The sequence below is a fragment of the Anarhichas minor genome, unplaced genomic scaffold, assembly GCF_050575085.1.
Source record: "Anarhichas minor isolate MPS153535 unplaced genomic scaffold, ASM5057508v1 ptg000026l, whole genome shotgun sequence".
NCBI classification, from domain to species: Eukaryota; Metazoa; Chordata; class Actinopteri; order Perciformes; family Anarhichadidae; genus Anarhichas; species Anarhichas minor.
Genome location: NW_027466472.1, coordinates 13021812 through 13038654, shown reverse-complemented (window position 1 = coordinate 13038654; position 16843 = coordinate 13021812). Strand labels below are relative to the sequence as shown.

General features: G+C 41.7%; 1 protein-coding gene across 1 annotated transcript in view; it reads left to right on the top strand.

The window, feature by feature from the left end:
* Positions 1 to 12304: 12304 nt before the first annotated feature.
* LOC142959399 (CD166 antigen homolog A-like) overlaps positions 12305 to 16843 on the top strand; it is a 31407-nt gene continuing 26868 nt past the window's right edge. Inside the window, exon 1 of the mRNA XM_076100651.1 lies at positions 12305 to 12365. Within this exon, the coding sequence (XP_075956766.1) occupies positions 12305 to 12365 (61 nt within the window). The remainder of the gene's footprint in view (positions 12366 to 16843) is intronic.

Sequence of the window (16843 nt, the reverse complement as noted above, 5' to 3'; positions counted from 1 at the left end):
GGAGTTTCGAAAAAACTACCGAAGCCCGGGTACGTTTGAAAGCTCCAGGGTTACCTCGTAGTGTGGACAGGCAGAAACGGATAGATTTGAAAACAATGCCGCACACATCCGCATTCGCTGCTTGATTGGGTCTTAGCAGTAACAACGTGTACCCTGATTCGTCATGCCCCAATCACTATCCCCTTTCTGTAAGAAAGCAAACAGCCAAGACTACCAGAGTTCCTGGTCTTGTTGTCTATGCTAGCAGCTATTGTGCAGTTGAATTCAGCATTTTATAATTTTAATACTGCTAACATACAGAGGAAGCAAACTGTTATTGGAGCGATTAGCGAGCTGCATATCAGCCCTACGGAGCGGACGTCCGAAGTCCTGGTTTGCGGCTTTGAGGTGGGCAATGGATACAAAACGGAGGACTTTCCTTTTTCTTATTAATGCTTATTTTGTTCTGTACAACTATTGTGAAGTTCACAAAGAAACTGTAAATGAACAAAAGCATAAATGCTTTCCAGTACGACAGGGACTTCAACCACCCAGCAGAGCTATACGAGTGTGACAAACAACAACGAAACCGAGGAAACGAGTGAGAGAAGTGTGTTGACCAAATTTATTGACCCATAATCTGGTCAACTTTCATTTTAAAGTATATTTAATGTGTGTGTGTGTGTGTGTGTGTGTGTGTGTGTGTGTGTGTGTGAGAGACATATAGAGCAAGACCTGCAGCCTCGTAACTGCCCTTTTTCAATGAAATTCGTCCCTTTGAGTAAATAGAGGAAGATTATAGAGGAAGATCTTAAGTATCAAGCACAACCTTTTATTATTAAACAGTACTATAATACTATGTCATATTTTCTGTAACCAAGCAACCAATCTACTTCCTGTTTACACAGGCAACATGCCCGCTGTATGTGAATAGTCATGTGATAGTCGTTTTCAGGCGTGCTAGTATGGACGGAAATCATTTAGAAAACGATGCTGAAATGCTCGTGTGGACGTAGATCGTTTTTGTTTTGAAAACCCCGGTTTTAAATAGAAACGTAGTCGTGTGGATGTAGCCAAAGAGTCTGACAGCTGATCAAACCAGAATATGACGATGTGAATTGGTTCCTTGTTTTTTTTATTATATAAATGCTCAGCATAGGGGTGCAACAAATGATTACTTTCAACATTGATTCGTTTATTGAAGCCAAAGATGATGTTCTAAAATTGCTACCTTTAATCCAAAATATTAAATTTACACTTACACAAGACTAGAAGTCCACAGCCACGATATAGCATCTCTTTAAAGCTCTATTTAGGCAAAGTGGTGGTAAAATCAATTCATCCAGACGGGGCCATGGACTTTAATGTCTGTAACAAATTTAAAAGGCAATCCGTCCAATAGTTGTCAAGACATTTCACATTAGAAAACTTGAAACCAGCACGTTTGTCTTTTCTATTTGAAAAATTACTTCATTAAAAAATTATTCGATTATCAAAACTGTTTCAGCTCTAGTTCACCAACCAACATGTTAAATATCAGATATCAGAGTGTCTTTGATCGTACAAATGGTCACTTTTTTAAATAATCTTTTAGCACCTCAAGCTAAATCAGAAGCAGCAAGCTGTTCACAGTGATGGATTACCGGTCTCTCTGCAATTTGATTTTAATAGTCCACTGAAATGAATGGAAAATAATGGCTGGCTGGATAGAAAATCAATCTGCATGTTTGTTCTGGAAAATATCCGGTATATATGATTTGTGGCTCATTAGACGGAGGATACAAAACAGCCATTATGATCCTTTAAAGGAGAATCTCATTCAGCAGCAGTGAAATTAGTCCTGATGTTAAATATTTTGGTGGTGTACATGATTTGGAGGCGTGGCAGGTTCACAGGAGGTGTAAGCCACCCATTATCCATGAGAGCAACCCAGCCTCACCAGAGATGGCTAATCTTGTTTTACTTTGCAAATGCATTTGCTTGCACTTAATTGCAGCAGTAAGCTGCCTGTGAGTGGATCAAAATACAAATTTGAGCGATTGTTTGCCCTGTTTTAGACCTTTCAAAAATTTAGGGTTAAGCTGTTTGAATTACTGACTAATTAATTCAATTTAGAAAATGTGGTTATCACAGAAATAAGTCAGGGACAAAGCCAATGCAGGTTTACATTTAGCAGTTGTAACGGGCACCTTAAAAGCAGAGCTTTTAATGGATATCTCAAAATTGTATCCTTCATATCAAGGACCTTTAAAAATAGGACTGTTGAATCTTTTTTTAGAGACAAATGGTTTGCTTCCGATTACTGACATTTGCATGGCTGACTCAGACACTGCAGAAACTTTCTCTGCAGTGCATGATAAGCTGCACCTCCTGATTCAGCCTGACAGCAGCTCGACAAGCCTTTAGACACTCAGGTGACCTTAAATGTTTTCCACTTCAGGAATTCAAGACTTGTTTTTGAAGTGCAAGTGCAGAATGCATCAGTCGGAAATGTTTTTTAATGAATGTAAAGATAGCTTTACACTGCAGATATGATAGCACATATATAAAAACATTTTAAAGCTGCATAAATCTGTATATTTGTATTCCGATCAAATCGTTGCTATTGTGAAAGGTGTCACTCATGACCAGTAGTGGACTCAAGCTGTCTGAGAGGTGGAGGCAAAAAATATAAAGAGCACTGAAAGGGCACCTATAAGGGCACCTCAAAGTTTTCTACATTGAATGCACCAAAGAGGGCACTTCACCATGTTTTCTCCACTAGAAGGGAACCCTGTAGGACACCTCATCGTCATGTTGTATCTACCATAGGAGCATTCAAGAGGGAATTATTGCTGCAGTTTGTTTAAACAAAGTGCTGAGTATTTTAACTTATGAATGGGTTTGGGGGTCAGTTTTAGTTGGTGGTAGCAGATTCATTAAAAAGTTTTTACTGTTTTTTTTATTTTGATCTAAGTCTACGTGAAATGGTTTCCAATCAATGGTCGCTCATCAAAAATAATATTATGCAATCTAGAAGTTTAACTACTGGCTACAGGAGCTGCTTATCAATGACAGGCATGCATCACAACCCAAGTCTTTCAAATAAACACATTCTGTGTCTCGGACGATCAGATTTTGCTGCCAGTTGCTTTACTTTCTAAAAGGTTATGTAGAGCAAGCCCACCTCAGTAATAAGAAGTTATGAAATGCAGAGCTGTCTTGCCAGAGCAGGTTTGGATTGAATGGCACAGCTAGCTAATATACATATGAAATGCATACAACAAAGGGGAAAATTAGCTGCAAAGAGTAATTGTTTAGAGTAAGGCATGGAGAAAATAAGCCCGAGAGAGTAAGGGCAACAGGGCAGGGACACGCCAGCTTGTGTCAATAATGAACTACACTGTAAATGTCCCACGAGTTCACACACAGATGCTGTTTTGGCCCAAAGTGGCCTAATATGTGTCCTTTTCTTTTCAAATCCACAGTACAAGCTTAGCAATATGAGTTCCATGTTGATTTCATAAATAGGATCAGATTGAGATTTGAGAATGCAGAATCGAGCCTGGAGTATTTAAATTAAAAAGATCATTAAAGTCTTTCATGTCTAACCATTTTTAGTCATTGGAGTAATTTGATCTTAATATTTGCATCCCATAACAGTGAATACATTCACAGAGAGACTAGCCAAAACAACATGATGTCATCAAAAGTACACCCGAAAGCCAACACAAATCAAACAAGTCAGTTTTACCTGAGGCACGTAACAGTTATTTAAATGTAAACATGACCAACACAGCAAACACATGTGAACAGTAAACAGAGACAGAGGGAGTGTATGCAAGGCCAGACTTTAGATATGTGCTGTCTTTTGCCCTGGAGCAGATTTCAGGGTCATTTGCATTCTTTGAAATAGTCCAAGAATAAAACAATCCCAAACACCGCGCTGTCCTCTACTGCGAGCTGGAACTCTACAACGCTCTACTACGCTACCACGCCAGCTCTGCACCACCCAGCTGTCTCTCTCTGCAGCTGAAGTTGCATTGTCATGGGCACGGCATGAGGCAAAGGGAAAACATTTTAGAAGCAGAGCCGATTGTTATGTTAACATCCGTTTGTGTGGAGGTGTGTTGTAAATGTAGGTGTGGCTAATTGTACTAATGTTCTTGTAGGTCACCGCTTGTGAGCATAAACACAATGGCTTGTTATTCAGAGCCCGAGGGCGTTGAAGTGAAAATGTCAGCCCGGCGTGGGCCGACAGACCACTGCTCCTGCCCCAGACCGGCATTAAACCTTCAGGGCAAAGAGGCTCCGATCCCTCCACATTCCAGAGTCAGGGGGCTTTAGTCGTCTCTCTTCTGCAGTGCAACCGCCTGTGTTTAAACAGTCTTAATCAGATCTATGTGTTGGACTGTTGATGGTAGGGCTGGATCTGCATTGTTGCTGTAGACAATGACCGGCTTTACAGCAGCGGTGTAATGTGACACCTGTAAGGTTCTTCTTTCACACCCTGCAAACAAGGTATTAGGAAGTCAGTGTGCAAACTTTATATATGTGGTGCTTTTCTAAACAGGGGTTACAAAGTGCTCTCCAGACCGAGGGCAAAGGAAGGACATCGAGATTGACAGATAAGACAATATGCAAAGACACAGAGACATAAAGACATTAAAACCAGAAAATATAAAAGTTATCATCTCAGCTAAAAGCTGATGTGATTACAGTAAAACTCTGTTTTAATTAGCTCAGTATAATCCCTCATTAAGTTTAATTTGTTGCCATTCTTATAGTTAGAAATCCTCAGGTAACGCGACATACTTCAATTCAGCTCTGTCTGTAAAATGATCGGTTGCTTGTTTAGTTTCTGTCCCTGGCATTTCAAACTGACTGGTTTGATCACTGCAGGATGCGGAAGATGCTTCATTTGTAATTGTTTTGCGAGGGATTCACCTCAGACATCTAGCAAACATCTAGCGATCAGAAAAGTCTGGGGAGAAATCAAACACCATCTGATAGCAGAGATGCTTTGGAATCACAGAAATCAGGAAACTCTAACCTCATGTTATAAACAGGCACAATGAGTAGCAAAACTGCTTCGCCACTAAGGAACACGCAACGAATTAATTCAGAGAGAAGAAAAATGCGTATAGTTAATGAATGCAATGTGTTTGTATTTGTGTGCGACTGTCGCCAATTGGGACCTGCACAAGGATTGTGAGCAGTGGTGCATTCAGAATTCTGACACCCTCTCAGAATAAAAAGACAAGTCCTATTCTCAGTTGGAGACAAACATGAATTTTGTGAAGGTTGGGGAGCTACATGTGTTTTTCTTTCACTGCAAACCAGCTTCACTGGAGATGAATGCCGGCTATTTTGGACACAGCTCCATATTTATTTCATGCCAAACTGGAATAAATCAAGAATGGGTGCTGTAAAAGCATCAACATCCCTGTAAAGGTGGAGATTTATACTAATAAAACAGGAATAGGCTTTAATCCTTCCTCTTTCTATTTTTATTTGAAGCATACACCCCACAACATTTTCTTGGACGTTTCTTAGGATTTACCGCCATACTCCATAGCTGCTGCTTCGACGCTATCATCTCTCCCGCGTCCTGCTCCCTGCCCCTTTTAGTTCTGTCTGGCTGGCATAAAACGCATCCCTTCTAGCACGCCAGCACAGGAAACTCACCACAGACCCCAGACAAAACAACTCTGGTATACTGGAAAATCCAGAGCTTTCCCTGGTGGCCATAGGCCTGATCAGAAAGTGTGACCTTGTTTGGGGAAGGGCTTTAATGAAACGGACGTTCATTTATATGGAAAAGTCTCGCAAAACAGCTTTAAGTTATGATGCAACTTGTACATGACGCTTCTTAAAATTTGGCATAGATCAAGATCTCACATCATCATTTGAAATGTGCTAATATTAAACTATTAAAATATGTAAATGTCAACATAACCAGGCTCCTCAGGCACTCAGTGACATGGAGAAACCTCTTGGGCTTCCTGGTGCTGTCCCTCAGAGGCATCTCAGGGGAATTGTGCTGCCATATTCTAAAACATTTTTTATCCATCTGCATGTCGGAATTTAAGTTGAAGCAATTCGTCAGGATTAGATAGTCATAGATGATAGAGTGCTTTCAATCTTTCTTGTATTACTGTGCTGTTTTCTTGTGGGTATTTGTATGAAGTCCCAACTAGCTTAGGCTGTGAAGGCTGTGGTATGGGGAATTTGTCTAAGCTATTAACTCATTTCTAAAAGTGACAACAATCAATTGTTATATAGCTACTTCACAACAAATAACCTTCCAAACTCAAAACGTCGTCTGGTGACACATTTTCCAACGGCTGAATGAGAGCAGGATTATTGTAATGTATGCAAAGCTCAAAACAGAACTTACTGTGTCAGAAAGCAGGAGTAACTCTTCTTCTATTCTGTACAAACTACATTTCAATGAAATCCCAGCAGTCTTTACTCCCGGACCATAAATGGCACCACCTGATTAATTTGTTGGTGGAGAATTTTTTCCCCCCCAATCTTTTATATTTAATTTCTTTGTCATCTTTCTGATATCTTTGACATGCCCTTTTCACTCCAATATATCTAGATTGTATCTCAGTTCGGCTGGTATCTAGCCCTTCTGCTTTAAAGATTAACCAGCGATAGAATGTCAACCTGCATTCACTACTTTATTGTGAAGGAAAAAAAAGAGAGAGAGAGAGAAAAAATCACAAGCAAATGACAAATTATTAACTTTGCCTTTGAAATCCCTACGCATGCGAGGAGTTCTGACTTTTTCAATTCTAATAACAGAATTGCCATAACATGACTTATCTTTTGTTTAAGAGTTAATTTCATGGAACATTTGGGTGCCGCGCGTCATTATGAGCAAGTGGCAGAGGACGTATTCCCGAAACGTTTGCTGCCATATTAAAGAGGCATAACAAGAATTTGTGTTTATTCTGGGTTGTTGCTCAAAGCATCAGCCTGCAGCAGGCGGCATTTAAGTACCGCCGATTCCACCGGCAATGAGCTGCCATTAACTGACAAACCAACAAATAGTTTCAGGCTTAGGTGAGAAATAAACAATACTGACAGGTGACAGATGCCTGAGTTGTAGCAGAATGGTCTCTACATCTTCATGAATAATTTCTCTGCCTTTCATGTTGCCAGTAAATTACATTTATGCATTCGCAACCAGGTGATTGGGCAAAAAAAAGACACAACTAGCAGCCAAGCCTGCCAGACTTCGTTGAATATATCGCACACCCACAGCTGCATCCAACGCAGGATGCAGGCAGAGACAGACTGTGATCATTCCACCTGTAATACATCTGAACTCTATTTCTTCCCCCACAGCCCTCGGTGTAATTGATTCTGCCTCGCAGATTTTATCCACAATCAGCCCAGTTGGTTTCCTTGCCCTTTATATTAATTCCTAAAATAATCCATGTTATGTGATTTAATGTTATCAGTTAATATTTTTGGGCTTCCTGCTCGGTAGGAAAGTGTTGAAACACAGAAACTGGTTCAACAAACACGACAAATATGAATATGTTTTCATCCAAATCATCACTGCTGAGCAAGACTTTGCAGTCTTTGAAGTCTTGCTTGTGTGCCTTGATCTGAATGTCAGGATAAAGCAAATGTCTCATGCAAGTGTTTTGTTTACTCCCAGTATAAATGTGTGTAATTTCCCACTCGGAAAAACTATATCATATGATCATTAAATACAATTAAAGACAGCAAAGTAGTCTTAGAGTTGTTGTTTTTTTTACTAATTTTTGCTCCTAATACTTGCCGTAGTTTCTCTGGAGCATCTTTCCATTCAGGGCCTGCAGGAATCGCTTTCTTTCACCAAACACAATGGTTTCACAAGGAATTTGTCTCGGTGAATTTGCGCTGACATGCTGCAACACGGTTCCACAGTACAGGATTAACTGACACGCAGGACAAAAAGAAAAAAACCCACACATGGTGAAAAAACATATGAAATATGTATGAAATTAAATTCAAAACTAAGAAACTGTACCAGTGTGACATCAGGTTTAAAGGCTAAATATGCACCAACAACACATCAAAGCACTAATGCGATGATATAGTGAATAATGTAGTTTATCATGTTTGTGATTTGAAAGATATTACACGCTCATTTTCAACGCCTTAATGCGCTCCAAAACACTTTTCCTGTAATCTAAAAGGAGACCAGTGTCACAAAACCTCATATATATTTTTTTTTACAATTATGGTATTGTTATGCAACAGCACTTTTCTCTATTCAAACTAGATTTGACAATACACTGTTGAAGAACCGTGATAGATAGAGAACGAGTATATATTATATAAAAGCCAATGCCAGCCGACCATCTAAAAAGCCAGATATGGTGGAGACCAAAATGGAGCTAAATCAAATGGAATTTTGGATTTACATTCATCAGGTGGCCAGAAACACAACTTCTAATGAGCACTAATGTTACTGGCTGTACTTGTGAAATAGGCAACTGTTAACTACAATGTTTGTCTCGTGAATGTCAACTTCAGTTGCCCCCAAGTGGCCGTAGAATATCACCTTCACTATCACTGCAGCTTTGAAGGTCCTGCACTGAAACTATGTGGTCTGAATGACACCAGTTAGTAAAGTGATACACGCAAAACATCCATCATTAGATCCCACTCAAATTATACCATGGGTTACGGCTTAGAAATATACAGGACATTCTGTGCATGCTAAACACTGTTTACACAGTTGCCCTTTTAAACCAACAGAAACATAACAACCTAGCAACATAAGACATGCCTTTTGGTCTCCTCGTTTGTTTTACTGTTGCTATCAAGAAGCAGTTACTATTGATCGGCTTTAATAGAAGTGAAGTATGGATGGCATGAGGAGCTCACACAAAGAGATCCATTCTCCTTTTCTTTGTGTAAATGTGAGGATCATTTGGGGGGAAAAGTTAGGCTCTGCAGAGAAGAATGAAATCAATAAAGCGCAGAGTCCTCACAGAAAGAGAGGTAACTCTGCATCGACTACAGGCTGCTCACTCACTCAATCAGATTATCTAATGAAGCAATTATCGATCCAAATTCTGGCTGCTGGCCGGCACAGGACTGGCCATTAAGTGGATCTTCCCCTCTCTTGGCCATGCTGAAAATGTCAGGGTCACTGTGTTCGCTGCTTGACACAGTTTACTGAAGCCCAATCTGTGGGAGACTAATCACTTGTCTGCCTCCCAGGAGCTGTTGTGAAGTGGCCAACACCTCCAAGGGATAGGGGAGGAATTTGATTTTCACAACACCTGAAGAAGAGCCAAACTAACGTGTGCCATATTTGCTGCGTCAACTGGGTGAAAAGGACACATTGGAAAAGAGAACTGACCACCGCAGGTTTGTAAACGAGTAGTGTCCTGTTCAGTAACCTAGGCTGTACCGCCATTTCTGGTTACTGCTGTTGTTCCATTCATTCTGACAAAGCTGAATTTCATTATTTTTATACTTGAAACACAGCTATGATAATCAGTGTAGACCTGCAGCATGAGCCAGTTGGGGTGGGGGAGGAAAAGAAAGATTTCCTGTCTGTAGCATCTCCCGAATGTCAAAAATATGTGCTTTCATTGCCTGAGTCCGTAGCAGTGTGAGGTTGTTTGTTTCCATGCTCGTAGCAGGAGCAGTGTCACAAGATGTCTCACAAGATGTCAAAATAGGAGCGCTCATTCTTTCATCAAATAAATAAAGCTGGAGCCGCTACAGTTCCTCCAATATGACATGATAAATTGTAATTCATTAGTCTGTGTGTAATCTCTTTCTCCAGTCATGGGAGCTGACGGGAAATGGTCTCCTGAGAATACAAAGTAAATCTGAGCTTCAGCTGCCTTCATTCCTCTGGAGTTTTAGCACAGCTTTTTCACAGGTTTAGACGTGTTGGTGACATGGTTTTGAGGTTCTGTTTTTTGGTTTTTGGTGTATTTTCAATATGTACTCCTTGACCAGCCTCAACCTGAACTCCCAATTATGACCCAGAAGTTATTGTTTGGGAATTTCACGCCACGCTCCAGACTCGGTCATCACTCAGCCTCATTCACTTTCACCGACATGGAAAATAAATTAAAAAAAGCAAAGTAGTTCTCTTTTGCACTCGGCGCGCCGAGGCAGGAAAAAATATTGCTTTGCGGTTAACTTCTAATCAAATTGCATTAGCTTTTCACAGCCTGTGCCCTCACTCCATTTGCACAAACCATCACGGACCTACATGAATTTCGCACCCAGGGTGAGGAATACTTACTTCTTCACCCCAATAGATTTCCTCCCCCTGCCCAACACACATTGTGCGCAGACGCACACATTTCGTGATCAGACAAGCATGATCATGCAGTTACAGCACAGGAGTAAATCATTTTATTTGCAGCGAGTGTGGTTTAAATGACATTTTACTTGCTCTGCTGTTATTTTTACCAACTTCTGAAATAGACTCGATGAGACTGTCACTGCTGTGACCGTTTTAGAGCGTGGAACAGAAAACAGCCCTCATCTATCGTCACGATCTAATTGTCATCACACGGCAAACCACGACTTGAAACCACGACATGCACGTAAATACAGACACCTATGAGATTACACAGAGCCGTGAACGAGTGCACGTGTGGAGAAGTCAGTGCCAAAGCACTCACATCAATCCTGATTATGAACACAGTTATTGTATGGATATTAATTACTGTGGCACTGCTCTTGAATGTGCTCTGTGAAATAAATGAAAAGAAAGAAGATGTGAGAAATGATTTGAATAATTAATTACAGCTAAATTATTTATGTGGAAATTTCCTCATTAGAATTAACCTTGGACCCACATCCTATAGCCTGCTTTACCATGAACCTCCTGTCCTCTGCCTGTGAGGCACAAAGTCATGTGATGCCTCAAGTCTGGAGCGCGGGGGCTGATTGAAAGTATACGTCAGTGTGTGTGTGTATGTATACGGGCATGCATCTGGAAGTGTGTGTGTGTGTGTGTGTGTGCATGTTGGAGACAGCAGAGGTGGAAAGTAGCATTTACATTTACTCAGTTACAGCAGTTAAGTACAATTTTGAGCTTCTGTCACTCTCAATCTTGGCAGACATCTACTTTTTCTACACTTCAGATGTAGACGCTGTACTTGGTATACTTCACTGCCTTTATGTGATGGATGTGGGTACTACAAGTTACTTTGCCAGATGCAGATTTCTCACTGTGATAAGCTCATCAAATGTCACTGTCGTCAGGTAAAAATAGCGAATGAAAAAAATGAAAAAAATCTAAATGTCAACTTCTCTCACGTGTATAGCTTTTTGACATTGAACTGGCATTGAATTGAGGAGGAAGGCAATCGTTCAGCTCATCTGGAACAAGTAATCTGCAACTTTAGAGAGAATTGATTAATTGTTTAAAAGCAGAAATGATACATCCTTTGGATCCAGCTTCTCAAATATGAGAGTTTGCTGTTTTTCTGACATTTAATAGACCAACTGATCTTCCCATTGATTCATTCAGAAAATAATTTTGAGATTACTGCTAAATACATGCAAATATGTACAACTACTATACTATACAAAGAAGAAGGAGAACAATAATAATAATAACAATAATCATTTTTGTAAAGAGCTTTTCTAGACTCTAAGCTCAAGTACTAATATGTACTTTTATGTCAGTTAAGTTTTAAATGCAGGTTTGGGATTCGAGTATTTATTGCACCTCTGGGTATTCTGCATGAAACAAGTCTGAGGTGCTGCTTGATTGAATGTTTCTCCCTGAGTGTGTATGTGTGTGTGAATGTGTGTGTGTGTGTGTGTGTGTGTGAGTGTGTTTGTGTGTGTGTGTGTGCGTGTGCTTGAATACAGAGTGAGGGTGCATGTTGGAAAGAGAGAAGGATGGGGGGAAGGAAGAGGAGTTGAAGATGAGAGTAAAGGGTGTGAAAGGGAGGAGGGGGGGGGTCTAAGAAAAGGGGTGGGTGAACTTGTGTGTGGGAGGATGGTGGCGGGGGTGCAGCTGGAGGGGGAAAGGGAGGGGGAGAGAGAGGCGAGGGGGGAGGGGGGGGGGGGGGGGGGGGGGGAGGCGGAGCTGCAGACAGTATCCCCCGCCCTCGTGCTCGTCTGTGCGCTCCACGCAATTACCTGTTCCTACTGCACTGATGTGAGCGCGAATTGGCGAGCACATGCCACGTTGAGAGAAGAACATCCGAACTGAACACCAGCAACAGGGACTCGCGAGGACCATTTGAGTTTAATCCACCTTGAAAAGAAAGAAAAAGAAAACTCCACCAAGTGGTTTAACAAACCTCCGAAACAAGCAGCCGACCGAGGATCTGAGAGACCCGCAAGGATGCACTTGTTGTCCGCCAGCTGCGTGCGTGCCCTCCTCTTCGCCACGCTCCTCCGTCAAGGTAAGCTTTTGTCCCAATATCCGGGCAGCGGTGGCGTTCACGCGGGGTTCGCCCGTGCACTGTAGCCGCAGATCAGCCTACATGAGAGGGGGAAAGTCCCAGCAGTCACACGCAGGTGCTACCGAAACTTCAGCCTGGGTTATCGATCACATTTCCCGGGGAGAAGTGGAGCAGTGACCCTCGTGTTTTTTTTTGGTTTTAAGTTAGTGAGCTGTAATATAGTTCATGTTACTCGTATCAAGTATCTAGTCATGGATGCTCAATTTATGTGGATATGGTTTGCGTATGAATTTATGCGAGAATAGTCCTTTCTGTATTTTGTATTACAAGTCATGAAAAATTATTCTCTTATTGTTGTTTATTGCTATAAACCACCATATGCCACATATAATGCAGTGGTCATTAGTATCCATGGCAATTGTGTTAGCTTATATAAAAAGAAAATCTACATCTAATTATAATGCATGAAATAAAGTCCAGATAAATAAGACCAAGCAGTTTCTTTTAACTTAATTCACCTCAGTACATGTTTTATTACATTTCTGGTCATATCTATAAAAGTTTTGTGTGTATAAACGGCTTATGCGAGATGAAATTGTGTCCATTGTGCCACCCTTTTTTTGTTTGCCCCCCCCCCCCCCCCCCCCCCACCACATGATGGGAGAGGCAGGCAGTGGGGTAGTCATCCTCACCCAGTCCTCACATGTGCTCATGCCATGATGTCATCATGATGCCTCATTCTTATGTGATTTATTTCTGTTAACCAGGCTGTTGAGCAGAATGATGCTGCGTTTACATCCTGTCTGAATTATTGTAATTATGGGCTGCCTGTTGGCTGGGGGGGGGGGGGGAGTGCTCCTGACAGTCTCCCACTAGTAATTACATGCAGGATTGGATTCATTGTGGATGTGAACAGTTGTAATGGTTTGTCCAAGCAAATAAATAAGGTTCATTGGGTGTGATGTGAATGCAGCAATCCTGCCATTAAGTGGTGTTATTTCAAATTTGGACAATGTATGCTTCTTTTATTGAACAACTCTTAGTCCTACTTTTATGCTCGGTGTTTCATGTGCAGAAGGTGTGACTGCCTTTCTCCAGGCTTCCTTGTTGTCTGCTCTGTCAGGCCAACAGGTAGCAGCACCATGTGCTCACATCACTCAGCCAGGCCATTAAGCAAAGCTGCAGAGGAGCTCAAAGTACTCCCTTGGAAAGGAGAGGGGCGGAGAGGTTGATCTCACTGTACTCCCTCGTCACACCCCGGTGGCGCCTGTTGTTGAAAATTAACACCATGCAGCACCTATCAGTCAGGCTCAGGTGGTTTATTTGAGAGGAAATGAATGGCCCTTTTAAGGTGTTTTTACACCGCTGTGCCGCTGCAGTGCTGTGTGCTTGAGACAGGAGGAGAGTGCACTGAGTTGGTAATGAGGTTAGACTTTATGGTCGTCCAACACAGCAGTGTGTTTAGTTGGCATGCTGCCTGAAGTGATGGTCGAAACATGTGTGTGTGTGTGTGTGTGTGTGTGTGTGTGTGTGTTTGCCTACACAACAGATGGTCAGTCTCGCAAAAACTGAAGGTTTCTCTTGGGCTGTTACAAAACACAGATGTTTGCGATTCTTCAATTTGCTCAATGCTAAAAAATCTGACTGAAAGGCTTTATTGAGTTTGGGATTTGCAATAAAAACTGCATCGATGCTTGTAATAAAAAAAAAAACCAGGGGTGTGTTTATTATATTTGAACTGATGGAAAAAAATAACAGCTCCCGGGGCTTCGTCGGTGAAGGCCGAGCAATGGCTAGAACAGAAAAACAGAGCTCTGAATAACTCTTAGAACAAACAGTCAGAAAGATGCATCTGTTTTTTTTGTTCACTACCATGTCTCCACCCTTCCCCCACCACCACCACCACCCCCCCTCCCGCCTGAACAGACAGGCATTGCTCGGTGTCACAGCTGGTATTACTTGTCAAGCGAGTGGGGCTCTCCTTTTTGCTAATGGACTAATCTCTTGCGGGGGTCACCCAATTTCACCTGAGATAGATTCTGTCTCCCTTCTTTCATCTTTAACTAGGTTATGTCCAGACCTGCCTCATGAATGTCGTGATGTTAATGCACAGGAACAGGAAAGAACGGCTTTAATTGTACACTTGAGTTAGACGGGAGATTGTGTACAACTATGTATTTGCGTGCGTGTGCACGTCTGGTCTTGTTTCTAAGTGCTTTCCGTTTGATGTTTGAAGACTGCTTGTGGTTGTTTCTTCTTTGAAAAGAGATTTATCTGTGACTTGTATTGTATCCCCTTCATGCAAAATTCAGATGCATTCATGAGAAGTATGGCAACTCAGCCGAATCATGGCTTTGAATAGAAATGCTGCGTCTTTCCTTGGTGCTATCGCTTTAATACTTACTCTCTGAAAATAGTTTAGTTGTTTCCTGATCGGATTTTGCAAATGGCTAGCTCCAGAACTTAATCAAATCGTGTAATCAAGTTTAACTGTCTGAGTAATTGAGGAAAAACATGAGGTAGTATGAAAATCTGCAGCATTTAAAGATTTGATTATCATGTTTGTGCAAAAGATCTTAAACTAACAAAGGGAACAGAGCTCCCATTAATCCAATAGTTCCTCATACTGCTCAGAATTAGAACGCCTAAAATAGCCCCAAATGTATTATTTCTTCCTCAAGCCTTGATCGGAATATGAAATCAGCGAAAATCTAAGCACATGTGCTGTTGATGGAGAAAATAGGGGGGGGGGGGGGGACACTTTCATGGGCGAGGTTGTACTGTAAATTAAAGCAGCATTAGGGTGGGGAGCCCAGTGTCACTTCCCAGCGGTGGGGTTGCAGGATTCCTACTAGCGCCCCTGGCAGCAGCGCTTTATAGGATGTGGGGCTCAGGCTTAATTAACGACATGGTAACTTCAGCTTTAAATCACTGATGAATAAAGATAAAGAGGAAGCTAAGGGTGACGTACAACTAAAAATAACCTGAAGTTACGATGAAATTAAAACATGGCGGTTACATAGTCTTCGATGCTGCACAAGAGCAGGTTTTTAGCGCAACTCGGAAATTCGATACAAGCGTCGATCATTTAACCGGACAAATCTGTGGATACCACAATTCACAAGAAACTAGGCCGCTGCATCAGCTCGTCCCCAGAGAAATGATGCTTATAACATATGCATCTGGACCATATGGTGTGCTAGCTGCTCAGATACTGTAGACCGTGAATTGAACAGACAAACAAATGGTCCTAGATTGTGCAAACCAGAGTACAATTGGACAAAACTGTAATTCTGAGGTAACACAGTTGAATATAGTCATGTAAAAGGGATTTCTCTAGGTCTGTCCGCCATCACACAGTGGGTTGTCCCACCAGGACACTGAACAGGTGGAGGAGTTGGGGGAGGTTTTCAGGGCCGCGAAGAGGCCGACTGTCTCATTATGATTCTTGCATGTGTGCAGTTGTTGAAAAACCAGTTTGTTCCCGTCACTCACATTGAGCTAAACTGTGGCAGTTTTCGCCTCATTGGTCACTCGATTATAACTTTCAGAGGGAGTCGTTTTATGGCTAAAGCCCTAAAAATGTTGCATAGACTTTTGCTCCAAAAGGCTCATCACTAAATCCAACTTCACCTTTAGATTAGATGTAGTGAGAAATATGAGCTACCACATGAACATGCTGAGTTTCCTACATGTCAGAGGGAGCAATTCCCTCTCTGCCGGACTCACCGAGCAGGGAGATGTACGAGCGCTTTTGCCTTGAGAAAATGAAAGGACTTGTGTGGCAAAAGCAATCACTCCGAGGCAATGACTCAATGAGAAAAGGGCCTTTTGTTCGCCTGTGACAGTTTTACGCACACAATTATCTGTAAAACAGCAGCAAGTGAATCTTAATTACACTTTGGTGACTGGTTTGCCCCACTTTTAGAGCCCGAGTGTGAGATATATTTAATTATCATAATCTCGACTAAAATGGCCTATTCAGCCCAGCCAGGTTAAGAAAGGCCGGTTGAACTGGGCCCTTTGTTGACTTTTCATACGTGCCGTTTCACACTTTACATGGTTAAACTGAGGCGTGATTATTGTAAAGTGAGTGAAAGCATCGCAGGGTTTTACCAAACAGACTAACATCTCAGTTTACGCTTCGGCCATTTTCTCACTTTCCTCATTGTGCACACAGGTTTCTCCCTCTGCCGTGCAAAATAATGGTTTATTTGTTATCCAAGGGGAGGGACCAGAGTTCTATTGTTTCAGCTGTAAAGAAAGGCTTAACAACAGGAGAGGGACGACTGTGCTATGCAGTAGTGCTTCGTTCTTTATGCAGGAATACCCCTATTGAAATGCATGAAGGTATCCTTGGTTTTGGTGAAAGCCCAACAGCACTCTGAGATTGGGCAGCCCTTGTCTCTGGGACAAAAAGTGAGGTTGTATCTCTCTTTTGTCATTGACGCAGCCCCCCGCTTTCACTGGATTTCCTG